This window comes from Dermochelys coriacea, chromosome 12 (assembly GCF_009764565.3).
Source record: "Dermochelys coriacea isolate rDerCor1 chromosome 12, rDerCor1.pri.v4, whole genome shotgun sequence".
In the NCBI taxonomy this organism is placed as follows: domain Eukaryota; kingdom Metazoa; phylum Chordata; order Testudines; family Dermochelyidae; genus Dermochelys; species Dermochelys coriacea.
The window spans coordinates 705,396-730,914 of record NC_050079.1 but is presented as its reverse complement, the minus strand read 5'-3'; the positions used below and the strand labels follow the sequence as shown (position 1 = coordinate 730,914).

The 25,519-nt window shown below is 45.9% G+C and overlaps 1 protein-coding gene across 6 annotated transcripts; it reads left to right on the top strand.

The window, feature by feature from the left end:
• The first annotated feature begins 320 nt into the window (after positions 1 to 320).
• On the top strand, positions 321 to 23,744 carry TMEM170A (transmembrane protein 170A). Of its 6 annotated transcripts, none has more exons than XM_043495365.1 (3): positions 321 to 456; positions 14,164 to 14,265; positions 19,202 to 23,744. In XM_043495365.1, the coding sequence occupies exons 2-3, from the start codon at positions 14,166 to 14,168 to the stop codon at positions 19,330 to 19,332; spliced, it is 231 nt and encodes a 76-aa protein (XP_043351300.1). In that variant the 5' UTR covers positions 321 to 456; positions 14,164 to 14,165; the 3' UTR covers positions 19,333 to 23,744. The 6 variants fall into 6 exon arrangements, with proteins under 6 accessions (XP_043351300.1, XP_043351297.1, XP_038224880.1 ...); XM_043495362.1 differs by having other exon boundaries at positions 323 to 456; positions 14,164 to 14,334; XM_038368952.2 differs by having other exon boundaries at positions 410 to 612.
• Positions 23,745 to 25,519: the final 1,775 nt, after the last annotated feature.

Here is a 25,519-nt window from a genome sequence, read left to right as displayed (position 1 = left end):
GCCGTGGGCTGAGAGGAGCGGTGAGCCTCCTGCCCCCGGCGATCCGCTCACGTCTGCGGCGGAGGGAGGCGCCGGTGAAAGCTGGAGGACCCGCGGGGGGGGGCCAGGTCTGCGGACAGTGCTTGCAGCCTGAGGCCCCACGTGGACGATCGGCTCCTGTAGCGCTGCCACCAGGCGGGGCAGGGGCCCCCTCCCCCGGCATGGAGCAGCGCCTGAGAGCCCAGAGCTGGTGCGGCGCCCTCCTCCCGCGGGGGGCGCACTTGCGCTTGCGGGAGTGTCAGGGCGGGAGGCGCGTCCCAGCGGCGTCCCACCCTCTGGGCACAGTGGGGCAATGGGCGGAGGCCCTTGTCTGTCACGGTGAGAGGCGGGACCCGACGGCCGATCCGCGGTGCGATTAGCGCACGGAGCCGTCCGTCCCGCCGGGGCGGGCTGACGGATTCCGGGAGGCCCTCGCAGGTGGGGCGCCGAGGCTGCTCCCTGCCCTTAACGGTGGCGGAATGGAGAGCCGCGAGCCGGGCGCGGGCGGGCTCCTGCAGCAGATTCTGAGCCTGCGTCTTGTACCGCGGGTGGACAATGGCACCCTGTACACCACCCCGCTGGTCAGCTTCGCAGGTACAGGGCTGGCCCGCCCCTTTCCGGGACCCCCCTTCCGCATCCCCTCCGGGACCTGCTTCCCGGCCCCGTCTTTCCAGAGCCCGACCAGCTCTATTCTCCGGCCCGATCCTTCGGGACCGCACACCTGTCCGCGCTTCATTTTCTAAGCCCGTCCCTCCGGGACCCTGAGCTCGTCCTGTGTTCCGGGCAGCCGCCGCGCCCGCCCCATCCGTTCTCCGGAGCCAGCCCCGTCTTTCAGCACGGTCTCCAGCTACGCCCCCATCCGCCCGGGACCGATCCCCCCCGCCCCCCGGCGGACGGACCTGCCCCCATCCGCCCAGGACCGCCCCCGGGCACTCCCCCTCTGTGTGTTCTGGTCACATTCGCTCTGTCTGAGCTAAGCAGTCCCAGGCTCTGGAATCACAGTTTTCATTGCTTGGCTCCAAGCCCCCCTGCCGTCTGTCCTTTAAGAAAGGGTGACCAGAACTGAGCGAATCTAATTGTGACCGTGCTGAAACCATCTGCCAGAGCCTGCCCGTAGGCCTCCTACACTTGACATCACTGATTAGGCGATGGCCACACTGGGAATCTCTTTTGTAAAAATGCCCTATAGGTAGGTACGGTTAGAGAACAGAGTTGGGGTGTCTCTCCTAGAAAGAAGTTCATCAAAGGGGTTTGCATTGCCCCTAGATTCAAGCAAAACCCTGCCAGGCCTTCAGCAAGTTTTGAAACATGGTAAATGCCTGGGAAGCAGGTGTGAGAAATGGTGACTAGAATCATAGATTATCAGGGTTGGAAGGGACCTCAGGAGGTCATCTAGTCCAACCCCCTGCTCAAAGCAGGACCAATCCCCAATTTTTGCCCCAGATCCCTAAATGGCCCCCTCAAGGATTGAACTCACAACCCTGGGTTTAGCAAGCCAAATGCTCAAACCACTGAGCTATCCTTCCCCCCTACTAAATGTTCTTGGTGACAGTAATAGGTCAAGTGCAATCAGGCAGTGACTCCAACCTTTAAAATCGATTGATTGATTGTGTCCCACACGCACCAGCCAACAAAACCATGCTTCTGTTTTAAAAGCTGTAAGTAAAAACTGCTCCCTCCCTCTCTCCCTCCCCCAGGCAAAATGAATGTAGGTACAAATAGGGGTCACTTGAATCAAAAGCTATTAGCCAGGATGGGCAGGGATGGTGTCCCTAGCCTCTGTTTGCCAGAAGCTGGGAGTGGGGGACAGGGGATGGATCACTTCATGATTCCCTGTTCTGTTCATTCCCTCTGGGGCACCAGGCATTGGCCATTGTCAGAAGACAGGATACTGGGCTAGATGGACCTTTGGTCTGACCCAGTGTGGCCGTTCTTATGTTCTTAATCCTCTTTATTATAAGTCCCCTGTGTGGATGGATATCTTTGGCAGTACAGTTGCTTCTCCAGTTTTCATGACATTTGACGCTCCATACAGAGAATGGCATTTAAAATAGAGGGACAAGTTTACAGTATGAGCAAAAACAGGCTGCAGACTTAGTGTACATACAATATCACAGTCTGATACATACAGTCTGTGTAGTTTGGAGCTTTGGAGTGAAGCCTTTTCTGATTATTACAGTATTGCTAGTTGAAGCAAGTGTAAAAAGGGGCTGCTCTTTGGTTAATTGTTGAGAGGCTGGACGCAAGGGTGGCTTTGCTTGCATTAAAAACTACTAGGAATCTCATTACAGGTTTGGTATCACTTCAGTCACAAATGCAGGTTGTGTTTTACTGAACTTCCTTTCGTTCCAGAGAACAGTGAGAGGGAACTCTATTTTGTTTACTCAGTAGGAAGGCTTTTCTAACAGCGATCTCACTGGGGAATTTAAAAAAAAAGTCTGGCTATTTCTCTAACTTCTACACTTGAGACCTCTTTTGCTGCAGTATTTAAGATGCTTTTTTACTGTGGTGCTATATTTAAATATATATATGTCTCAAGATTCAAAGATCAGAAGGGACTATTGTGATCCTCTAGTTTAACCTCCTGTATAACACAGGCCAGAGAACACCCCCCAAATAATTCCTAGAGCAGATTTTTTTTTTTTAGAAGAACATTTAATCTTGATTTAAGAATTCCGTATTATTCTGAGTACAAAATATAGAAGTGGTAAGCTTGTATGATTAGTAAACAAAACAAGGAGTTACAAGTAATGCATTTTGTTTGGACCAACTCTATTAAAATAGATAAGCTGTTGCGACTCCAACTGCATTAAATAATGCATTAACAAAGCAATAGATGCATAGCTGTAGTGGCAAATTCAATTCAGAGGTACAATTGATAACTTCTTTTTGAGGGAGAGTTAATTAATTTGTAGCGTTTTTGTTGTTTTAAAAAGATTAAGCAAGCCTTGAAAGTGCATATCCATACAGAGCTTGGTATTGTAATACAATAATAAGTAATGAGACAAAGAAGAGGTACAGCAGGAGTTCCTCATTTCAAAGGATGTTTACAAAAATGCATCCGATGAAGTGAGCTGTAGCTCACGAAAGCTTATGCTCTAATAAATTTGTTAGTCTCTAAGGTGCCACAAGTACTCCTTTTCTTTTTGCGAATACAGACTAACACGGCTGCTACTCTGAAATAACAACAGTGGTTCTCAAAGATCATCATTTTAGTCCTCTGGCAGAGCTATCAGGATGCCAGTCCCTACACTCCCCGCCCCCCAAAAAATAAAATAAAAAAAAAATTCCAGAATCTGTGGTATTAACACTTGTCACATTACAAGACTTTAAATTTCTTGCTTGGTTAACCTGTAATAACTTCTGCAGAAGTCCTTGTCAGCAAGCTTACAAGTTGAGTTCCGCTTCATCATGGGAAGAAAAACTCAATCAGTTTTTCTGCCAACTTAATTTAACTGCTTCCTAATGATGCTTGAATCCAAGCTGTTGTCCTGGAGAGAGAACTGCTTCTGAAGTATTACACTTGCACAAGAGTAAAAAGTTGCCTTCTGTTTCTAGGCATCCCTATTGCTCAGGTTCAGAGGCAGCTATTCTCTAGAAGAACAGGTGCAGAGCAGGTTTCAGAGCAGCAGCCATGTTAGTCTGTATCCGCAAAAAGAAAAGGAGTACTTGTGGCACTTTAGAGACTAGCAAATTTATTTGAGCATAAGGTTTCGTGAGCTACAGCTCACTTCATCAGAGCAGTAGTTGTCAAAGGATCAAAACAAATTGCAAGTAATAGCATAGATTGCGTATTTATACCTGCCTGTGGAAATTTCCACTACGTGCATCTGACGAAGTGGGTATTCGCCCATGAAAGCTTATGCTCCAATATCTCTGTTAGTGTATAAGGTGCCACAGGACTCTTTGCTGCTTTTATAGATTTCTTTATTACTGTACTCTACTGTTTGACTCCAGGATGTGGTTTTCAAACAGCCCGTTAGTGTTGGAAATCCAAGCTGTTAACTAATTTTCCAGTAGAAATCTAGCAGATAAATAACACAGGATCTTTATGCCATGGCACTTAGTTTTTTTTTTTTTTCCTCTCGGGGTCAGTACTAGAATTTTTTTAAAATACTCAAATAAGATTTTAAGGGTGCCCTAGCACCAAAACTTGCTTCCATGTTGACTGTCTGGGTGAATCCGTCTCATATTTAGTCAGTTTACAAATACAACTTTTCCTTAATTGCCAGTCCTGCAAACTCAGCTGGGGATATGCAAGTCAAGATGGCTTCTATCTGGATTCATTCAGCAGTACTTGCCAGGACCCCTTGGTTAAGTCTAAGGTAGAAATGAACTGGGCATGTCCCAGTTTTTTTAATAGCTTATCTGTACGTGGCATTGGATAGTTGTTTGGGCGAGTTACAGCATTTAGCTTACAGTAGTCCATGCAAGAGCTTATTTTCCCATCCGGTTCGGGAACTAGAACCACTGGAGATCCCCATGCACTGTTAGAGGGGTGGATTACACCCATCTGTAGCATGTCCTGGATTTTCCGTTCTATAGCAGTTTTGGCTTGAGGAGACACCCGGTAAGGTTGGACTTTGATTGCGTGAGCATTACCTGTGTCAATGGAGTGGTATGCCCGTTCGGTCCGTCGTGGGGTGGCTGAGATCACTGGTGCGAAGCTAGTGCACAGCTTCTTGATCTGCTGTCGCTGCATACGCCCGAGGATCATGGAGAGGTTCACCTCTTCCACGCCACCATCACTTTTGTCTTCATAGTAGACCCCTTTAGGCCACTTAGCGTCATCTCCTCTCTGGGCTATAAACTGACAAACCTTTAATTCTCTAGAATAAAAGGTCTTTAGAGAATTAACATGGTACACTTTAGGCTTTAGTGTTGAGGTGGGGAAAGCTATGAGATAATTAACAGCTCCCAGGTGCTCTTGGACTGTAAATGGCCCGTCCCACAATACTTTTATCTTATGGGCCTTGTCAAGGTTCCTTCTCCACTCTGAACTCTAAGATACAGATGTGGGGACCTGCATGAAAACCTCCTAATCTTACTTTTACCAGCTTAGGTTAAAACTTCCCCAAGGTACAAACTATTTTACCCTTTGCCCTTGGACTTCCACTGCCACCACCAAACGTTTGACTGGTTACTGGGAAAGCATTGTTTGGAAACGTCTTTCCCCCCCAAAATCCTCACCAAAACCTTGCACCCCCCCCTGCCTGGGGAAGGCTTGATAAAAATCCTCACCAATTTGCATAGGTGACCAAAGACCCAAACCCTTGGATCTTAAGAACAATAAAAAAAAAACCATTCAATTTCTTACAAGAAGAATTTTATTATAAAAAAAGATAAAAAGAATCACCTCTGTAAAATCAGGATGGTAAATACCTTACAGGGTAATTAGATTCAAAACGTAGAGAATCCCTCTAGGTAAAACCTTAAGATACAAAAAGACACAAAGACAGGAATATCCATTCCATTCAGCATAGCTTAATTTTCTCTGCTATTTAAAGAAATCATAATCTAACGCATATCTAGCTAGATTACTTACTAAGTTCTAAGACTCCATTCCTGGTATGTCCCTGGCAAAAGCATCACACAGACAGACAGATCCTTTGTTTCTCCCTCCCTCCAGCTTTGAAAGTATCTTGTCTCCTCATTGGTCACTGGGGTCAGGAGCCAGCGAGGTTATCCTAGCTTCTTAACCCTTTACAGGTGCAAGGGTTTTTCCTCTGGCCAGGAGGGATTTTAAAGGTGTTTACCCTTCCCTTTATATTTATGACAGGCCTGGAGCTCCTTCAAGACCATGACCTGGTCCCCTACTTTAAAGGAATGCTTTCTGGCATGGTTATCATACCAGGCCGTTTGCTTTTCCTGAGCATCTTTTAGGTTTCTTCTTGCAAGGGCTAAAGAGTCTCGGAGGGAGTTTTGTAGGTGGTTTACAAAGTTCAGAATGTTAGTTCCTGGAGAAGGCGTAACCCCTCCCATTGCTGCTTCACCAACTGTAATGGCCCCTTAACCTCATGGCCATTCACAAGTTTAAATAGTGAAAATCCTAAACTGGGATGTGGTACAGCCCTGTAGGCAAAGAGCAATTGCTGCAACACTAGGTTCAAATCATTGGAGTGCTCATTTACAAATTTACATATAATGGCCCCCAAAGTTCAATTAAACTTTTCCACCAGGCGATTTGTTTGATGGTGATAAGGGGTGGCAACCAAATGGTTCACCCCATGAACTTTTCAAAGGCTTTTCATGGTTCCTGCTAGGAAATTAGTTCTCGAATCCATAAGGATGTCGGAGGGACAACCTACCCTGGCAAAAATATCTGTTAAGGCCTGGAAGACACTTTTAGCCCTGGTGTTGCTTAGAGCTACTGCTTCCGGCCATCGGGTGACAAAATCCATGAAAGTTAGGATGTACTGCTTTCCTCTGGGTGTCTTTTTTGGAAAAAGACCCAGAATATTCATAGCTACTCGCTGAAATGGAACCTCAGTTATGGGGAGTGGCTCGAGAGGGGCTTTAACCTGGTCTTGGGGGTTTTCCCACTCTTTGGCATACCTCACAAGACTGGACATGGGTAGAAACATCCTTGCCCATTCCCTCCCAGTGGAAGGACCTCCCCAAATGGTCTTTGGTCCTGTTCACTCCAGCATGGCCACTAGGATGATCGTGGGCTAAGTTCAAGAGTTTGACCCGGTACTTAGTTGGAACTACCAACTGTCTCTGAGGATGCCAGTTTCCTGGTGCCCACCAGAAAGAGTTTCCTTGTATAAAAGTCCTCTGTCTACCACAAACCGGGATCGATTAGAAGAGTTGAGAGGCGGTGAGTTGCTCCGTGTCGCCGTTCAAGCTCCCTGGAGGCTTTCAATGCATTCGATGAAGTGAGCTGTAGCTCACGAAAGCCTATGCTCAAATAAATTTATTAGTCTCTAAGATGCCACAAGTACTCCTTTTCTTTTTATGGTTGGCCAAGTCTTCCCCCAGCAGCATGGGACTGGGATAATCATTATAAGCTGCAAAAGTCCACATTTCTGACCAGCCTTTATACTGGACAGGCATCTCGGCTGTAGCCAGGTCAAAAGAGTTTGACTTGAAGGACTGAATCGTCACTTGGGCCTCTGGGTTGATTAAGCTGGGGTCCACTAAGGATTGGTGGATAGCCGACACTTGTGCTTCACGTATCAGAGGGGTAGCCTTGTTAGTCTGGATCTGTAAAAGCGGCAAAGAGTTCTGTGGCACCTTATAGACTGACAGATGTATTGGAGCATAAGCTCTCATGGGTGCATCCGACAAAGTGGGTATTCACCCACGAAAGCTTATGCTCCAGTACGTCTGCTAGTCTGTAAGGTGCCACAGGACGCTTTGCCACTTGTGCTTCAGTGTCTCGCCACACGATAACCTTCTTCCCGCCCACACTCAGTTTCCCTTTGCTCCGAAGGTATTTGGGAGGCATCTGGTCCTGAGGATCTTTGGTGTGAGCCCGGTGCAATGAACTGTAATCTATTGGCGTTTTGGGGGAAGTTGGCCTTTACATGCCCCAGCTCATTACATTTAAAACATCACCCAGCTGACAGGTCACTGGGGTGGGGTGGGTTGCTGGAGAATGGTGTGGTGTGGTTTAAAAATAGCCGGAGCCTCGCGAACCAGCTGAGCGGCAGCGAACCAGCGGAGCAGCGGGGACAGCAGAGCAGCTCACAGCAGGAGTTTGCCTGGGACTGGTAAGTATCCGAGTGTGTGTGTTTGCTTGCTGAGGAAGTATCCGAGCGTGTGTTTGCTGGGAGGGAGCCTGAGTGAGTGTCTGATTGGCTGCTAGCCTGCAGGGGGCGGGCATTAGGGTGTCTGTGTGTTTGCGTCAGGGAAGCCTGGCTGTTTAAAAATAGCCGGAGCCTCGCGAACCAGCTGAGCGGCAGCGAACCAGCGGAGCAGCGGGGACAGCAGAGCAGCTCACAGCAGGAGTTTGCCTGGGACTGGTAAGTATCCGAGTGTGTGTGTTTGCTTGCTGAGGAAGTATCCGAGCGTGTGTTTGCTGGGAGGGAGCCTGAGTGAGTGTCTGATTGGCTGCTAGCCTGCAGGGGGCGGGCATTAGGGTGTCTGTGTGTTTGCGTCAGGGAAGCCTGGCTGTTTAAAAATAGCCGGAGCCTCGCGAACCAGCTGAGCGGCAGCGAACCAGCGGAGCAGCGGGGACAGCAGAGCAGCTCACAGCAGGAGTTTGCCTGGGAGTTCGCCTGGAGTGAGCCCAGTGAGGCTTACATCTTGCCAACGTCTCTGAGGAAGCTCCGTAGTAGGTAGGTGATATGGAAGGGGGGAATTCAGCTGTTGTGACCTGCACTGGATGTGCCATGTTTGTCTTTCTTCCACAGGACAGAAGCGACTTTGTCTGTACAAAGTGCAAGCTGGTCTCCATATTGGAAGAGAAGATTGAAGGTCTGGAGCAACAGGTAACGACCCTGCGTTGTATACGAGAGACTGAGGATTTTCTGGACCAAACTCAGGATAGCCTTCTAGGGGCACAAAGCTCTAAAGATGTAGAGCAGGTTACACAGAGGAGCCAAGAGGCCAGTGAAGAAGCTTGGCAACATGTGACCTCCAGAAGAGGTAAGCGGAATGTCCGGGTTCCAGTAACACAGACACAGGTAACTAACCGCTTTCATGTTCTCTCCACAGGTACCAATGCGGAGAGTGGACCAGATGATATGTCTGGGGGAGAAAGCAGAAGGAGACTCCGCTGGTTGGGAGGCATGAGATGCGATGTCCTGAGGTTGGAGGTTCCACGACCACCACTCCCAAGAGGAGAAGGCGGGTGGTGGTGGTCGGGGACTCTCTCCTCCGGGGGACTGAGTCATCTATCTGCCGCCCTGACCGGGAAAACCGAGAAGTCTGCTGCTTGCCAGGGGCTAAGATTCGTGATGTGACGGAGAGACTGCCGAGACTCATCAAGCCCTCGGATCGCTACCCCTTCCTGCTTCTCCACGTGGGCACCAATGATACTGCCAAGAATGACCTTGAGCGGATCACTGCGGACTATGTGGCTCTGGGAAGAAGGATAAAGGAGTTGGAGGCGCAAGTGGTGTTCTCGTCCATCCTCCCCGTGGAAGGAAAAGGCCTGGGTAGGGACCGTCGAATCGTGGAGGTCAACGAATGGCTACGCAGGTGGTGTCGGAGAGAAGGCTTTGGATTCTTTGACCATGGGATGGTGTTCCATGAAGGAGGAGTGCTGGGCAGAGACGGGCTCCATCTTACGAAGAGAGGGAAGAACATCTTTGCCAGCAGGCTGGCTAACCTAGTGAGGAGGGCTTTAAACTAGGTTCACCGGGGGAAGGAGACCAAAGCCCTGAGGTAAGTGGGAAAGCGGGATACCGGGAGGAAGCACAGGCAGGAATGTCTGTGAGGGGAGGGCTCCTGCCTCATACTGGGAATGAGGGGCGATCAACAGGTTATCTCAAGTGCTTATATACAAATGCACAAAGCCTTGGAAACAAGCAGGGAGAACTGGAGGTCCTGGTGATGTCAAGGAATTATGACGTGATTGGAATAACAGAGACTTGGTGGGATAACTCACATGACTGGAGTACAGTCATGGATGGTTATAAACTGTTCAGGAAGGACAGGCAGGGCAGAAAAGGTGGGGGAGTAGCACTGTATGTAAGGGAGCAGTATGACTGCTCAGAGCTCCGGTACGAAACTGTGGAAAAACCTGAGTGTCTCTGGATTAAGTTTAGAAGTGTGTGCAACAAGAGTGATGTCATGGTGGGAGTCTGCTATAGACCACCGGACCAGGGGGATGAGGTGGATGAGGCTTTCTTCCGGCAACTCACGGAAGCTACTAGATCGCATGCCCTGATTCTCATGGGTGACTTTAATTTTCCTGATATCTGCTGGGAGAGCAATACAGCGGTGCATAGACAATCCAGGAAGTTTTTGGAAAGCGTAGGGGACAATTTCCTGGTGCAAGTGCTAGGGGAGCCAACTAGGGGGAGCGCTTTTCTTGACCTGCTGCTCACAAACCGGGTAGAATTAGTGGGGGAAGCAAAAGTGGATGGGAATCTGGGAGGCAGTGACCATGAGTTGGTTGAGTTCAGGATCCTGACGCAGGGAAGAAAGGTAAGCAGCAGGATACGGACCCTGGATTTCAGGAAAGCAGACTTTGACTCCCTCAGGGAACAGATGGCCAGGATCCCCTGGGGGACTAACATGAAAGGGAAGGGAGTCCAGGAGAGCTGGCTGTATTTCAAGGAATCCCTGTTGAGGTTACAGGGACAAACCATCCCGATGAGTCGAAAGAATAGTAAATATGGCAGGCGACCAGCTTGGCTTAATGGTGAAATCCTAGCGGATCTTAAACATAAAAAAGAAGCTTACAAGAAGTGGAAGGTTGGACATATGACCAGGGAAGAGTATAAAAATATTGCTCGGGCATGTAGGAAAGATATCAGGAGGGCCAAATCGCACCTGGAGCTGCAGCTAGCAAGAGATGTCAAGAGTAACAAGAAGGGTTTCTTCAGGTATGTTGGCAACAAGAAGAAAGCCAAGGAAAGTGTGGGCCCCTTACTGAATGAGGGAGGCAAGCTAGTGACAGAGGATGTGGAAAAAGCTAATGTACTCAATGCTTTTTTTGCCTCTGTTTTCACTAACAAGGTCAGCTCCCAGACTGCTGTGCTGGGCAACACAAAATGGGGAAGAGATGGCCAGCCCTCTGTAGAGATAGAGGTGGTTAGGGACTATTTAGAAAAGCTGGACGTGCACAAGTCCATGGGGCCGGACGAATTGCATCCGAGAGTGCTGAAGGAATTGGCGGCTGTGATTGCAGAGCCCTTGGCCATTATCTTTGAAAACTCGTGGCGAACGGGGGAAGTCCCGGATGACTGGAAAAAGGCTAATGTAGTGCCCATCTTTAAAAAAGGGAAGAAGGAGGATCCTGGGAACTACAGGCCGGTCAGCCTCACCTCAGTCCCTGGAAAAATCATGGAGCAGGTCCTCAAAGAATCAATCCTGAAGCACTTAGAGGAGAGGAAAGTGATCAGGAACAGTCAGCATGGATTCACCAAGGGAAGGTCATGCCTGACTAATCTAATCGCCTTTTATGATGAGATTACTGGTTCTGTGGATGAAGGGAAAGCAGTGGATGTATTGTTTCTTGACTTTAGCAAAGCTTTTGACACGGTCTCCCACAGCATTCTTGTCAGCAAGTTAAGGAAGTATGGGCTGGATGAATGCACTATAAGGTGGGTAGAAAGCTGGCTAGATTGTCGGGCTCAACGGGTAGTGATCAATGGCTCCATGTCTAGTTGGCAGCCGGTGTCAAGTGGAGTGCCCCAGGGGTCGGTCCTGGGGCCCGTTTTGTTCAATATCTTCATAAATGATCTGGAGGATGGTGTGGATTGCACTCTCAGCAAATTTGCGGATGATACCAAACTGGGAGGAGTGGTAGATACGCTGGAGGGGAGGGATAGGATACAGAAGGACCTAGACAAATTGGAGGATTGGGCCAAAAGAAATCTAATGAGGTTCAATAAGGATAAATGCAGGGTCCTGCACTTAGGATGGAAGAATCCAATGCACCGCTACAGACTAGGGACCGAATGGCTCGGCAGCAGTTCTGCGGAAAAGGACCTAGGGGTGACAGTGGACGAGAAGCTGGATATGAGTCAGCAGTGTGCCCTTGTTGCCAAGAAGGCCAATGGCATTTTGGGATGTATAAGTAGGGGCATAGCGAGCAGATCGAGGGACGTGATCGTTCCCCTCTATTCGACACTGGTGAGGCCTCATCTGGAGTACTGTGTCCAGTTTTGGGCCCCACACTACAGGAAGGATGTGGATAAATTGGAAAGAGTACAACGAAGGGCAACGAAAATGATTAGGGGTCTAGAGCACATGACTTATGAGGAGAGGCTGAGGGAGCTGGGATTGTTTAGTCTGCAGAAGAGAAGAATGAGGGGGGATTTGATAGCTGCTTTCAACTACCTGAAAGGGGGTTTCAAAGAGGATGGCTCTAGACTGTTCTCAATGGTAGCAGATGACAGAACGAGGAGTAATGGTCTCAAGTTGCAATGGGGGAGGTTTAGATTGGATATTAGGAAAAACTTTTTCACTAAGAGGGTGGTGAAACACTGGAATGCGTTACCTAGGGAGGTGGTAGAATCTCCTTCCTTAGAGGTTTTTAAGGTCAGGCTTGACAAAGCCCTAGCTGGGATGATTTAACTGGGACTTGGTCCTGCTTTGAGCAGGGGGTTGGACTAGATGACCTTCTGGGGTCCCTTCCAACCCTGATATTCTATGATTCTATGATTCTATGATTCTATGACGATAAGGTGTCTGGAATTTTCCTTTGGGTGTAGTTGGGGCCTTGGGCTGTCCCCGGTGGTAGGGTGTGGTCTCGGGGTGTCCCTTCTGGTATCCACCCCAACCTCGACCAGGGTTGGTCCTCTTTGCTACCTCCACCCGTTTTATTCTGATTTGCCCCGCCTTTTAGACGGTCTGGGACTCCATGTATTGATCAGCATAAGAAGCAAGGCTTTTTTCCGAGTCCATTTTCTTATCCCATAAACAATGTTGTACATCATCATTGGTCATAGCCAGGAACTGCTCCTGGACAACCAAATCACACATACCTTCAAAGTTAGTTACATCCCTGCCTTTGACCCATTTATTTAACAGATCCTTTATCTGGTTTACATAAGCCACATTACTTAGTCCGGCCCGTCTCTTAAGGGCTCTAAATTTTACTTGGTAAGTTTCAGGTGTAATTTGAAATTGTTTCAAAACCAAATCCTTAAATTTACCATAGTTAAAAGCATCCTCAATAGGCATCTTGTTTAATATATCCAGAGCTCTTCCAGTTAATTTTTCTACCAATGTGGTCATCTTGTGATCGTCAGGAATTACATGGAGGGTGCACAGTCTCTCAAAAGTGAGGAAATATTCAGCAATATCACTGGATTCATCATACTGCGGACGTAGTCTCTCCCATTTGTGGATTTTTGGGGAAGTGGAGTCAGCAGCTGAAGGGTTTTGTCTCTTCAGCTGCATAACAGCCAGGTCATGCTTCCTCTCCCTTTTCCTCTCCTCCTGAGCATGCTTCTGGGCCTCCATAGTTCTCTCATGGGCAGCCTCTTTTGCCTCCCTAGCAGCTTTCTCTGGCCGTTTCTTCCTTCACCGCTCTCTTGTGGGCAGCCTCTTCTGCCTCCCTAGGAGCTTTTTTTCTGGGCACTTGTGCATCAATTTCCATCTGTCTGAGTTTCAGCTGTTTTTCATGTCCTTTTAATATCCTGAGGTTTGTGCTTCTGGTTTAAAATGATCCCACCATTGCCACCATGTCACGGTTCCCTCCCCACTCTGAATGTTAGGGTACAGATGTGGGGACCCACATGAAAGACCCCCTAAGCTTATTTCTACCAGTTTGGGAAAGTTTTTAACCTAAGGCACAAATCCTTTCTTGTCCTTGGATGGGTACTGCTGCCACTGCCAAGTGAGTTAGACAAAGATTTAGGAAAAGGACCACTTGGAATTTCTGTTCCCTAAAATATCCCCCCAAGCCCCTTCACTCCCTTTCCTGGGAGTAATACACCAACCAAATAGGGAAACCAGATTCTTAAACAGAACTTTATTATAAAGAAAAAAAAGTAAAAGAAGCACCTCTGTAAAATCAAGATGGAAGGTAACTTTACAGGGTAATTAGATTCAAAACACAGAGGATTCCCCTCTGGGCAAAACTTTAAAGTTACAAAAAAAACAAAAAACAAAACAGGGATAAACCTCCCTCTTAGCACAGGGAAAATTTACAAGCTAAAACAAAAGATAATTTAATGCATTTTTTACTATTACTTACTATTTTTGTAACATTAGATATATTATTTTAGTAGGAGCTGGATTACTTGGTTGGTCTTTTCTTTTGTCTCCTGAGAGAACACCCACAGAGCCCAAAACAAAGCCTCCCAGATGTGAAAGTTTTTTTTTTTTTTCCCACCATTGGTTCTTCTGGTCAGGTGCCAACTAGGTTAATTGAACTGGTTAACCCTTTACAGGTAAGAGAGGGATATTATGCTACCCTTAGCTGTATGTTTATGACAGAGCCTTTGGTAGCGGCTATTGTGTTCAGGTAGACAGTGAAGTATCCTGTCTGCATCAACTTTCTTTCTCCTCGCCTTGCAGAAATGTGGTATGGTGTATTCCTGTGGGCACTGGTGTCCTCTCTCTTTTTCCACATCCCTGCGGGATTACTGGCGCTCTTCACCCTCAGACATCACAAATATGGTAGGTTCATGTCTGTAAGCATCCTGTTGATGGGCATCGTGGGACCAATTTCTGCTGGAATCTTAACAAGTATGTTAGACTTTCCAAAGTACTCGTTTGACTGATGGGTGACTCTTGGTGAGAGTTCACTTCAGAAGCTTGCTGAAGTGGGATGCTATTTCTTCCCCATGAGAAAGGAACTAACATCTCAAAATAAGGGTCCTGCCCCATGTGCTTTAAGTTAGACCTTCCCATACAGTTTCTTGATGTTCTCTTTTTCTAGTGCCTTTCAGGGAGGATTTCAAAACAGGCTCAAATAGAGCACAATTAGCATTGAGCTGCATGATAAATGTGGAATCTAACTGTGGCACGTCTAGTCACTTTCAGACTTGAAATATATTTAAAATATTTTACAGTGATCTGTATGACAGGTTTCAGAGTAGCAGCTATGTTAGTCTGTATCTGCAAAAAGAACAGGAGTACTTGTGGCACTTTAGAGACTAACAAATTTATTAGAGCATAAGCTTTTGTGGGCTACAGCCCACTTCACTGGATGCATAGAATGAACATGTAGTAAGAAGATATATAGATATAGATATAGATATATAGATAGATATATATAGATATATATACATACATACCGAGAAGGTGGAAGTTGCCATACAAACTGTAAGAAGCTAATTAATTAAGATGAGCTGCTATTAGCAGGAGAAAGAAACTTTTGTAGTGATAATCAAGATGGCTCATTTAGACACTTGACAAGAAGGAGTGAGGATACTTAACATAGGGAAATAGATTCAATATGTGTAATGACCAGCCCCTCCCAGTGATCCACTTCAGAGTGTTAGTCTGTATTCGCAAAAAGAAAAGGAGTACTCGTGGCACCTTAGAGACTAACAGATTTTTTTGAGCATAAGCTTTCGTGAGCTACAGCTATTTATTTATGCTCAAATAAATTTGTTAGTCTCTAAGGTGCCACAAGTACTCCTTTTCTTTTTCCCAGTGATCTATATGTTTGCCTGAAACTGAACAAAGGATTCTGAGTTACGGGCACAAAAGATTCTGGTCTACGATGTCCCACAACTCATTGAATAAATAGTGTATCTAAAGAAGCCCCATACAATACGCCAATCAATGAGGCATTAGCAAGGTTTTATTATTACCCCATTTTACTTCTGGACTGTGATTGGTATCACATTGCAATGAATGTGTAATGTGCTATTGCTGTCCTTCATAGGATCCAGTTCCCCATTCTCTCTCTGTCTGCCGTACTCCCACCTTGTACTGGGAGTATATGTCTGTCTCAAATAAAATGTTTTGCATTTTCCCCAATGAAATCCCTTCCATTGCCCCAGGTCCTTCTATAGTATCCAGTCTCCTCTCCTGTCGGAACCTCTCTCTACTTTTCTTAACTTGAGGATGGTAAACAATGCATCCAGCACATGTCTATATGTACACCACTTATAGTAAAACCTGCTAACAGTGATCACCTGTAGGATAATAAAATCTCAATACCTCCATGTTAATTGTGGTGATGTGATGGTCTGATAGGGTGGACTGAAGGTAAAAAATCCATTAAAATCTACATACCACACAGACTATGCTGACAGCTTGTGCCACACACTCTCAAAGAAACTGCGGAACCACCTGATCAACATCCTCTACAGCAAACAGGGAAAGATTAAGAATGAGCTCTCAAAAATGGATACTCTCATAAAGAACCAACCTTCCACACAAACTTCCTCGTGGCTGGACTTTACAAAAACTAGACAAGCCATTTACAACACACACTTTGCTTCTCTACAAAAGAAAAAGGACACTAAGCTATCTAAACTACTACATGCTACAAGGGGCCACAACAGTGGTTCCCGTAACCCACCCAGCAATATTGTTAATCTATCCAACTATACTCTTAGCCCAGCAGAAGAATCTGTCCTATCTCGGGGCCTCTCCTTTTGCCCCTCCACCCCCACGAACATGATATAGTTCTGTGGTGACCTAGAATCCTATTTTTGACGTCTCCGACTCAAGGAATGTTTCCAACACACCTCTGACCAACATATTAACCCACAGAGACCTTCCTACCAACACTACAAAAAGAAGGATTCTGGGTGGACTCCTCCTGAAGGTCGAAACGGCAGCCTGGACTTCTACATCGAGTGTTTCCGCCGACGTGCATGGGCTGAAATTGTGGAAAAGCAGCATTGCTTGCCCCATAACCTCAGCCATGCAGAATACAATGCCATCCACAGCCTCAGAAACAACTCTGACATCATAATCAAAAAGGCTGACAAAGGAGATGCTGTCGTCATCATGAATAGGTCGGAATATGAACAAGAGGCTGCTAGGCAGCTCTCCAACACCACTTTCTACAAGCCATTACCCTCTGATCCCACTGAGAGTTACCAAAAGAAACTACAGCATTTGCTCAAGAAACTCCCTGAAAAAGCACAAGCACAAGAACAAATCCGCACAGACACACCCCTAGAACCCTGACCTGGGGTATTCTATCTGCTACCCAAGATCCATAAACCTGGAAATCCTGGATGCCCCATCATCTCAGGCATTGGCACCCTGACAGCAGGATTGTCTGGCTATGTAGACTCCCTCCTCACGCCCTACGTTACCAGCACTCCCAGCTATCTTCGAGACACCACTGACTTCCTGAGGAAACTACAGTCCATTGGTGATCTTCCTAAAAACACCATCCTAGCCCCTATGGATGTCGAAGCCTCTACACCAACATTCCACACAAAGATGGGCTACAAGCCGTCAGGAACAATATCCCTGATAATGTCACGGCTGAACTTTGTGACTTTGTCCTCACCCATAACTATTTCACATTTGGGGACAATGTATACCTTCAAGTCAGCGGCACTGCGATGGGTACCGGCATGGCCCCACAGTATGCCAACATTTTTATGGCTGACTTAGAACAATGCTTCCTCAGCTCTCGTCTCCTAATGCCCCTACTCTACTTGCGCTACATTGATGACATCTTCATCATCTGGACCTATGGAAAAGAAGCCCTTGAGGAATTCCACCATGATTTCAACAATTTCCATCCCACCGTCAACCTCAGCCTGGACCAGTCCACACAAGAGATCCACTTCCGGGACACTACGGTGCTAATAAGCGATGGTCACATAAACACCACCCTATATTGGAAACCTACTGACCGCTATTCCTACCTACATGCCTCTAGCTTTCATCCAGATCATACCACATGACCCATTGTCTACAACCAAGCTCTACGATATAACCGCTTTTGCTCCAATCCCTCAGACAGAGACAAACACCTACAAGATCTCTATCATGCATTCCTACAACTACAATACCCACCTGCTGAAGTGAAGAAACAGATTGACAGAGCCAGAAGAGTACCCAGAAGTCACCTACTACAGGACAGGCCCAACAAAGAAAATAACAGAACGCCCCTAGCCATCACCTTCAGCCCCCAACTATAACCTCTCCAATGCATCATCAAGGATCTACAACCTATCCTGAAGGACGACCCATCACTCTCACAGATCTTGGGAGACAGGCCAGTCCTTGCCTACAGACAGCCCCCCAATCTGAAGCAAATACTCACCAGCAACCACACACCACACAACAGAACCACCAACCCAGGAACCTATCCTTGCAACAAAGCCCATTGCCAACTCTGTCCACATATCTATTCAGGGGACACCATCATAGGGCCTAATCACATCAGCCACGCTATCAGAGGCTCGTTCACCTGCACATCTACCAATGTGATATATGCCATCATGTGCCAGCAATGCCCCTCTGCCATGTACATTGGCCAAACTGGACAGTCTCTACGTAAAAGAATAAATGGACACAAATCAGACGTCAAGAATTATAACATTCAAAAACCAGTTGGAGAACACTTCAATCTCTCTGGTCACTCGATTACAGACCTAAGAGTGGCTATCCTTCAACAAAAAAAACTTCAAAAACAGACTCCAACGAGAGACTGCTGAATTGGAATTAATTAATTTGCAAACTGGATACAATTAACTTAGGCTTGAATAGAGACTGGGAATGGATGAGTCATTACACAAAGCAAAACTATTTCCCCATGTTGTTTCTCCCCCCCCCACCCCACCCAACCCCCCACTGTTCCTCAGATATTCTTGTTAACTGCTGGAAATAGCCTACCTTGCTTGTCACCATGAAAGATTTTCCTCCTTTTCCCCCCCCTGCTGCTGGTGATGGCTTATCTTAAGTGGTCACTCTCCTTACAGTGTGTATGATAAACCCATTGTTTCATGTTCTCTGTGTGTGTGTATATAAATCTCCCCTCTGTTTTTTCCACCAAATGCATCCGATGAAGTGAGCTGTAGCTCACGAAAGCTTATGCTCTAATAAATTTGTTAGTCTCTAAGGTGCCACAAGTACTCCTTTTCTTTTTGCGAATACAGACTAACACGGCTGCTATTCTAAACCCTCCTTTGGTGGCTATTAAGTGTGGACAGGGCTATTCCATAGTTAAAACTAAATTAAAAGAACACTGACATGTCTCACTAAGAACTCTGTGCTGTTGTAGGCATTAATGAAGTGAACAGTTGGAGAAGAAAATATTGAAATCAAGACTCCAGTCTTAACTGCTGAATAAAGAGAGCATTTCTTTCCAACTACTTAGTTTTTAAAATGTACTTCAAGTGTTTGGTTTAAACAGTTGTCTGGTTATTGACTGGAGCCTTTACTTAGTCCAGGCAAAATTTTGTTTATATTGCTTTTTGCAAGCACAGTTATTTGCTAGCATGATTAGTTTCTTTTATTTAGATGTAAAACTCCAATGTATTCAGTGGTTTGGACATCTAAATAACCAAAACTGAACATACAAAAATAGACCAGACTGTGAGATTGGCCCTTGCTGTCCATTCCTTTGTATGACTAAAAGTTTCTATCTTAAACTTGCCATAGCACATTAACGCTCTTTTCTTATCAGGTGCAGCTATTGCTGGAGTTTACAGAGCTGCCGCAAAACAAATGATCCCCTTCGAAGCACTTACTCTAGGTGTGGGGCAAACGTTCTGTGTGATGGTGATTTCCTTCTCACGGATTTTAGCAACTCTATAGCATTCCACTGGAGATTTGAGTCTGAAGATCAAATCGGGAGGGGAGAAGATTTTGACTGTGTGGCAGAGGTAGTCCATGAATGTGGCAATTTTTCAATCTGTGGCAGAAAACAGCATGAGACGAAGATCCTGGACGTACCTGGAAGGTGTTATGTCTCTGGTTTTCTAAAGGCCTGGTTCTGACACTGATTTGCTAGCAGAATGATTTAAACTAGGGAAGAGATCTAATCTGAGGGGTTATGCATGCCAAATGAAGTTCTTCAACACAATGTTGGTTTGTTTAAACTTGGCTTCTCTAAAGTACAAAAGCAGGCACAGTAAAAAGGCTTGTCTTAATTTTCTTGTAGCACAGCTGTGTCCATGCTTCCCTGGAAAATAAGGGGTTAAATATTTTACAGATGCTACTGCAAGCATTATCTTCAAACCAGAATATACTGTTTGATCAGTCTTCAGTCTGTTGTAGACTTGGTTGAAACTGAAGCTAATTTATTAACATTTATTTTGTTACATTTTGGTAACATTAAGTGCCAAGGCTTTTTGGGAGGGAGAAGTCATAGGATGCGGGGGGCAGGGGGAGGGCCGGCCCCTGGGGTTAGTAGCATTTAGTATAATGTGGCAAACAATGAACTGTTGTAGCAACAGAAAGAATCCACAATGTGACATAGAGAGGTTCTGCTGTAGAAATGTTACTACTGAGTGACCTGGCCGGTACAGAGTTCAGTGAATGCTTTGACCTCTCGCTACTTTATGCTTTGTGATGAACCTTTTAAAACACTTTTTAAAGATGTGAAATGCAGTTTTTATGAGCTATATTATTTGGCCTTTCTGTTTTCCCCCCCCCCCAATGATAAGTGTTGGGTTTAGTGGGGGGGAGCAGCAAAAGGAAACCTCATTTGAGATACTTGGAAATGGAAATTACAGTGAAATTACCAGCCACCATATACCTTCTGTTAAGGCAGCAAATGCTGGTGAATGACCACTACCCCAGCAACAAGTAGTTTTAAATCATGTGTGTATCCCTCTTGATCTCCATGCCTTGAAAAAGCCTGACTTTGATTAAGCTTTTGTTAGTTCTCCCTTTAAGTACTTAAAGTATTGCCATGTTTACAATGGCATGAAGGTAACTCAAGTTTTAATTTGATGTTATAATAATCAGAGGTCCAGAGATTTAGAATTTTGCATCTGGCTTCCATGAGTCACAGCATGTGCCAGCTGTGTGTCTTAATGGGCCACTTGCACATCCTCCGTTCTTAATATCTGGGCCTAACCATCTCTGAGATGTCTCCGTAGATTGGATGCCTCCTTGGGGGATCCCAGAAAGTGCCTGGGTGATTTGTCCTTCCTTCAGTGACTAGTACTGTCAGGAAACATGATCTCTTCTGTCCTTTGTTTTGTTGTTTTTGTTTTTTAAGAAAAGGAGTTTAAACTTCTTTCACTCTCTGCCCTCTTGAGAGAAGCACTTGTGCAGTAAGGGCCCTTGTACAGCCATGTGCTTTCTGTGTTCTCTAGGGCCTGGGGACTAACCCTAAGCATTCCTTTAAGGCTATGTAGCCATCTGCAGCTTCCCCACTGTTTGTCATGGTGCCGAGGGCAATATATTTGCATTTCCAGATCCGCTTGCTACAAGGGAAGCATCAGATGTGTCCATTAGTAGGGCATCTGCTCCTCAGGAGACGCTTCTAAACATCATTTTGTTTTTTTATTGAACTTGTTTTTAATTATTTTATTGGCAAACCAGATTGCCTTTTACGTCTAAATTCCTGCTTCCTTTTAGAATAACACCCATCACTTCCTCCTAACCTAATGCCATCTACCATAAACAGCCAGAAGAGAGGTATTGCACTTTTCGCAGCATAAAGAAAATGTCCTAGCATAACTTAGATTGTCTTATATTGCCCATCAACAGTTACCTGGAGAGGCAGTTTATTATTGTTCCTAGAATCCATTTAATGCTGACTGATCTAGTTTAATCAAAAAAATACAAGCTGTGGGGTAATCTGAGAGAGGTTTTCATGTGAATGCCTAGTCTTTAGGTGGCAAAGTTTCAAATTCAATGCAACTGCTGTTGTAACACACTGAACACCAAGTAACTTGTACTAAGCACTGGGAATTCTAAATGTATCCTACATGTGTTATGCTGCATGGACAGGGCTGTCATTGTTACCCTTGTATCTATCTTTCCTAGTGGCTTAGGCTTGGGTTATTTTAGCCACCTAAGACTCCTTCCCAAGAGTCTGAAAGGAGGAAAAGCAATCTAAAATGAGCTATGTAAAAGTCACCTTGTAGCCTGTCCTCTTTCACATTTATCTCCAATATCTGCACAGCATAGCCCATGTCCTAAACACAGCTTGCTTTGCAGATGATCCTAAATTTTGTTGGGTACAAAATTCCTTTGACTATAAAAGTATTGTGCCATGGGGCTCTTGTCAGGTACACTCAATATCTTGGAATCTTTTCTTTATGGGGCCCACTAGAAACTGGCGTTCCAGACATTTGCAATGACCCCTGTGCATGTGTTCCCACCCCCATGTTTGGATTCCCTCAAGAGCAAAGATCATGCCCCATGGGAGAGCTTAGCAGAAAAGGCTTCATGATATTCTGACATGAAAGAGCTGAGAATCTGCAGGTCTCACACAAGGACAATCCAGGGGGATAAATGAAGCTGGAGAACAGGTGCCCTCATCTATACAGTCAGTTTTGTTGAACCAGCAGTCCTCAAATCCAGAGGGTTGGAGAGGACACTTTGTTGTCCTGCTGCTGACTCTTCCTGTAGGGATGTGAAGGAAGCAGTGGTGGGAGGCGGGAGCTGGTGCCAAAAAGTTCTCCTAAAAGATCTCTCAGCTCACAGGTAGCGCACTGCTGCTTTCCATTGCCACTCACTAGCAGAGGGCATCTTTGTGCTTCTGACCATTAATCACTGTGGTTTGAACTTGAATGAAACAAACTCATAATTATGAGCTAGAACAAACATGAAGATAAAATGGCTTAGAGCAGTGGATCTCAAACTTTTTTACTGATGACTCCTTTCACATAGCAAGTCTCTGAGTGCGACCCCCCCCTTATAAATTAAAAACACTTTTTTTATATATTTAACACCATGATAAATGCTGGAGGCAAAGCGGGGTTTGGGGTGGAGGTTGACAGCTTGCGATCTCCCACGTACTAACCTCGTGACCCCCTGAGGCGTCCCGACTCCCAGTTTGAGAATCCCTGGCTTAGAGCAACTGGAAGATCTAGAAGCTGTTCTATTTTCTACCTATTTAATTTCCTTAACTACCATTTATCTGTTCACCTTAAAGAGTGTGAATATGCATCTTCAGTAGGCATTGAGTGTTGAATGATTTATCTATAGTGTTTATCTGAATTTGCCCAGGTTCAGTGAATTTTTCAGGGAGCGGTCTTGTAAAGGTGACCAATCAGGTCTTATCAAATACTGAGTCCCAGGGGCAAGGCTGTTCCTATTATTTTAGTGATGGGGAAACTTCATGAGTGCTCTGCTATCTTCAGTGTTCTCTGGTCTTATTCTCCACGCTCTGTTGAAATGCAGAAGGCTACAGGGGAGACATCCTTCTCTCTCCTTTCCCACGCAATAAACCTAACCCAAAAGAAGTGCTTTTGTGCTGATGTAACAAATCCATTATTAAAAGCAATGTCTGTCTTCCACCCCCACCATCAAATGTGCTTGCTCAGTTCCTTAATGCCCTTTTAAACTTAATTAAGCAAGTAGAAGAAGCTCACAGTTAATCTTCAGCTGGTATGAATGGATGTAGTGTCACTGAAATAAATAGGGCTATGCTAGTTTACAAAAACTGAGGATCTGGCCCTCAGCCTGTACATAAAAATATTTACTGGGAGGCAGGGAGGGACTGAATCTTAAGACCCAGTGAAGACACTGTAATAACAGTTCATGCCTAGAAAGTAGCTCTTTGTCACCAACTTTTTATCATAGGTCTGTGTAGCTGTTGCATGGGGCTGTTAAAATGAGACAGGCTTGTTTGGGTGCAGTGCAGTTCCCATTGCATCATGAGGCAAAATGACCACAACTAGCAAAGAACTTGTAGAAAAATGTGAAAGCATAGGTTCTGTTGCCTGACTGTTGAAGGTGCATTTCACCCTAGTCCAGAGAGCCTGATCAAAGGCTTAAGTGAAGCAAAAAGCCTGTCAAGAGGCCTTCTGCACTGGAGTCATTTTATGCCTGGAGCAGAGGTTCATGGTCCTGCTATTCATGTGTGTGCACATACTGTGTGCTGGTTTGAACCAAATCAGCCTCCCTTTCTATCTCACTCACTGCTACAGCCAATATGAACAAATTTTGTATAACAGAATTTACTTTTACATGTTCTATTTTTCTACTGACACTTTTAATACTGGTGTAGCTGTTTACCAATAAACTCTAACCATCGCTGTGAAGCAGACCTGTGTACATCCCCTTTGTAGAGCGGTGGGAGGGTGGAGAGTGATGCTTCACATTCAGCTGTTTCCTGTTGCTTTGTCTTAGTGAGCTAATATAGATAGAGAATTAGGTGAATTTCCTAGTAAAAGTCCAATTTGTTGTCTATGGAAATCCACTCTATCTTCCCTATGCCTGGAGTCTGTTATTTCAGTAAGCTCAGCTGGATGGTGCACAGTTAATTTAGTGTCTATAACTGCTATTGTAATACTTGCTTTTCATCAGAGGCTCTCCAAACACTACACAAGGGTCAGGAAGCATTGGGGGGGGGGGGATGAACTGAGACTAAGTGATGTGCCCAAGAGCCTACCAGGTCAATGGCAGAATTGTCTCCCCTCTAACTACTAGGCAATAATTTCCCTTAAAAGAAATGTCCTCCTTGTGTCCTGAACCCATAACATGGAAGGCTTCATTGTAGGACTGAGGAGAGAGACTCAGTAACTACGATAGTTCAGACAGAGATGTTTATTCATGAGATACAGATGGGTGCTAGGGTGTCCTGTGTACACTGCTGGTGAAATCATTCCTGTAGGCCAGGCTCTCAACATGGCACAGTTCGTCCTGTCCGGTCCTCTACAATCCCATGGTGTTTCTCAAAGAGGGTGGAGAGCACCTTCAGAATTCCCTGCACACTGTCCTCCACCGTCAGCTCTGACTGCAGCATGCATACAAAAGGAGGAGAATGAAACTCCGCTCATGTTTGAAGCATCCGCCCCAGGAAAGTGGGTTCCTGGCCTCGATGGCAGTTGGCCCACACCTTCCTGTGCTTGCTGCTTCCTTCTGGGAACACAGCTAGCAAATCCAGGCTGTTGCTGGGGGGTGGGGCCAATAGTCAACTTTCTGGAAGGAAGGGGGAGCATAGATCTTGTGAAACTGTGTGTGGGGAGGTGGAAATAGGGACTGAAGGAGAAGCTGCAGCAGTTGCTGGACCTCCCAAAGTTGGAAGCTGATCAAGTTCTCATGGCCAGGTAGAGGCACAAATAAGGACAGGGGTTGAAGGGGGGAGACATATTGGGGGGGACAAAATGACATGGGGACACAGATGAGGGAGGACGGGGGATGCAGCTGGAGCACGTGGGACCCAAGGCCATCGGTGAGATGTAGACGGGGATGCTGGAAGATGGGGGGGAGAGAGGGGGGTGGGGAATGACTGGAGAGGGAGGAAGATTAATCCCATCATACTTCCAGAAGACACAAACCACATCCTCAGTTATTCCCTATCCATCTGCAAGAGTGTGGATTGCACCAGAGGGGGAAATCACAGTAGCCTTGTGCCCTGATGATCCTGGGGCCTACCAGTGAAGTGACTACACATGCTGGTTTTACTGGGACACTCCCAGCTTTCACAGTGTCCTGCAGCCCCACGAATGTCTCAGGACTCCAGAAACATCCTGGCTTCTCACTTCATTAATCAAAGTGTTTATTTTACAACTACAAAATGTTTACTCAAAAGAGGGGCGTTTACTCTGTGTTTAGCAGGAGCAAACAGTGCAGTGCGTGCAGGAAGTGTTCAGTGGCTGGAGTGCAGAGAAAAGCCAAATGAGCACAGACGTTATCAGTGCTGTTCATTTGCTCCAAGTGAATGTGAGCAGCACATGGCTGGGGATTTGATTTGGGTGATACTAAAAGTCTGAGTCTAGACAGCTTTTCCCACTAGCAAATTTTTCTTGGTGTCGGCAGCAAAGCAAAGCACCGCTCTGGTCTGAGAAATGGAAAGATAGCAATGAATGATTTGTGT

Coding starts and splice junctions, on each gene's coding strand:
- TMEM170A (XM_038368951.2), top strand. CDS start 498: ATGGAGAGCCGCGAGCCGGGCGCGGGCGGGCTCCTGCAGCAGATTCTG. Junction 613..14,163: donor CCCGCTGGTCAGCTTCGCAG/GTACAGGGCTGG, acceptor CTCGCCTTGCAG/AAATGTGGTATGGTGTATTC. Junction 14,335..19,201: donor TTCTGCTGGAATCTTAACAA/GTATGTTAGACT, acceptor TTTTCTTATCAG/GTGCAGCTATTGCTGGAGTT.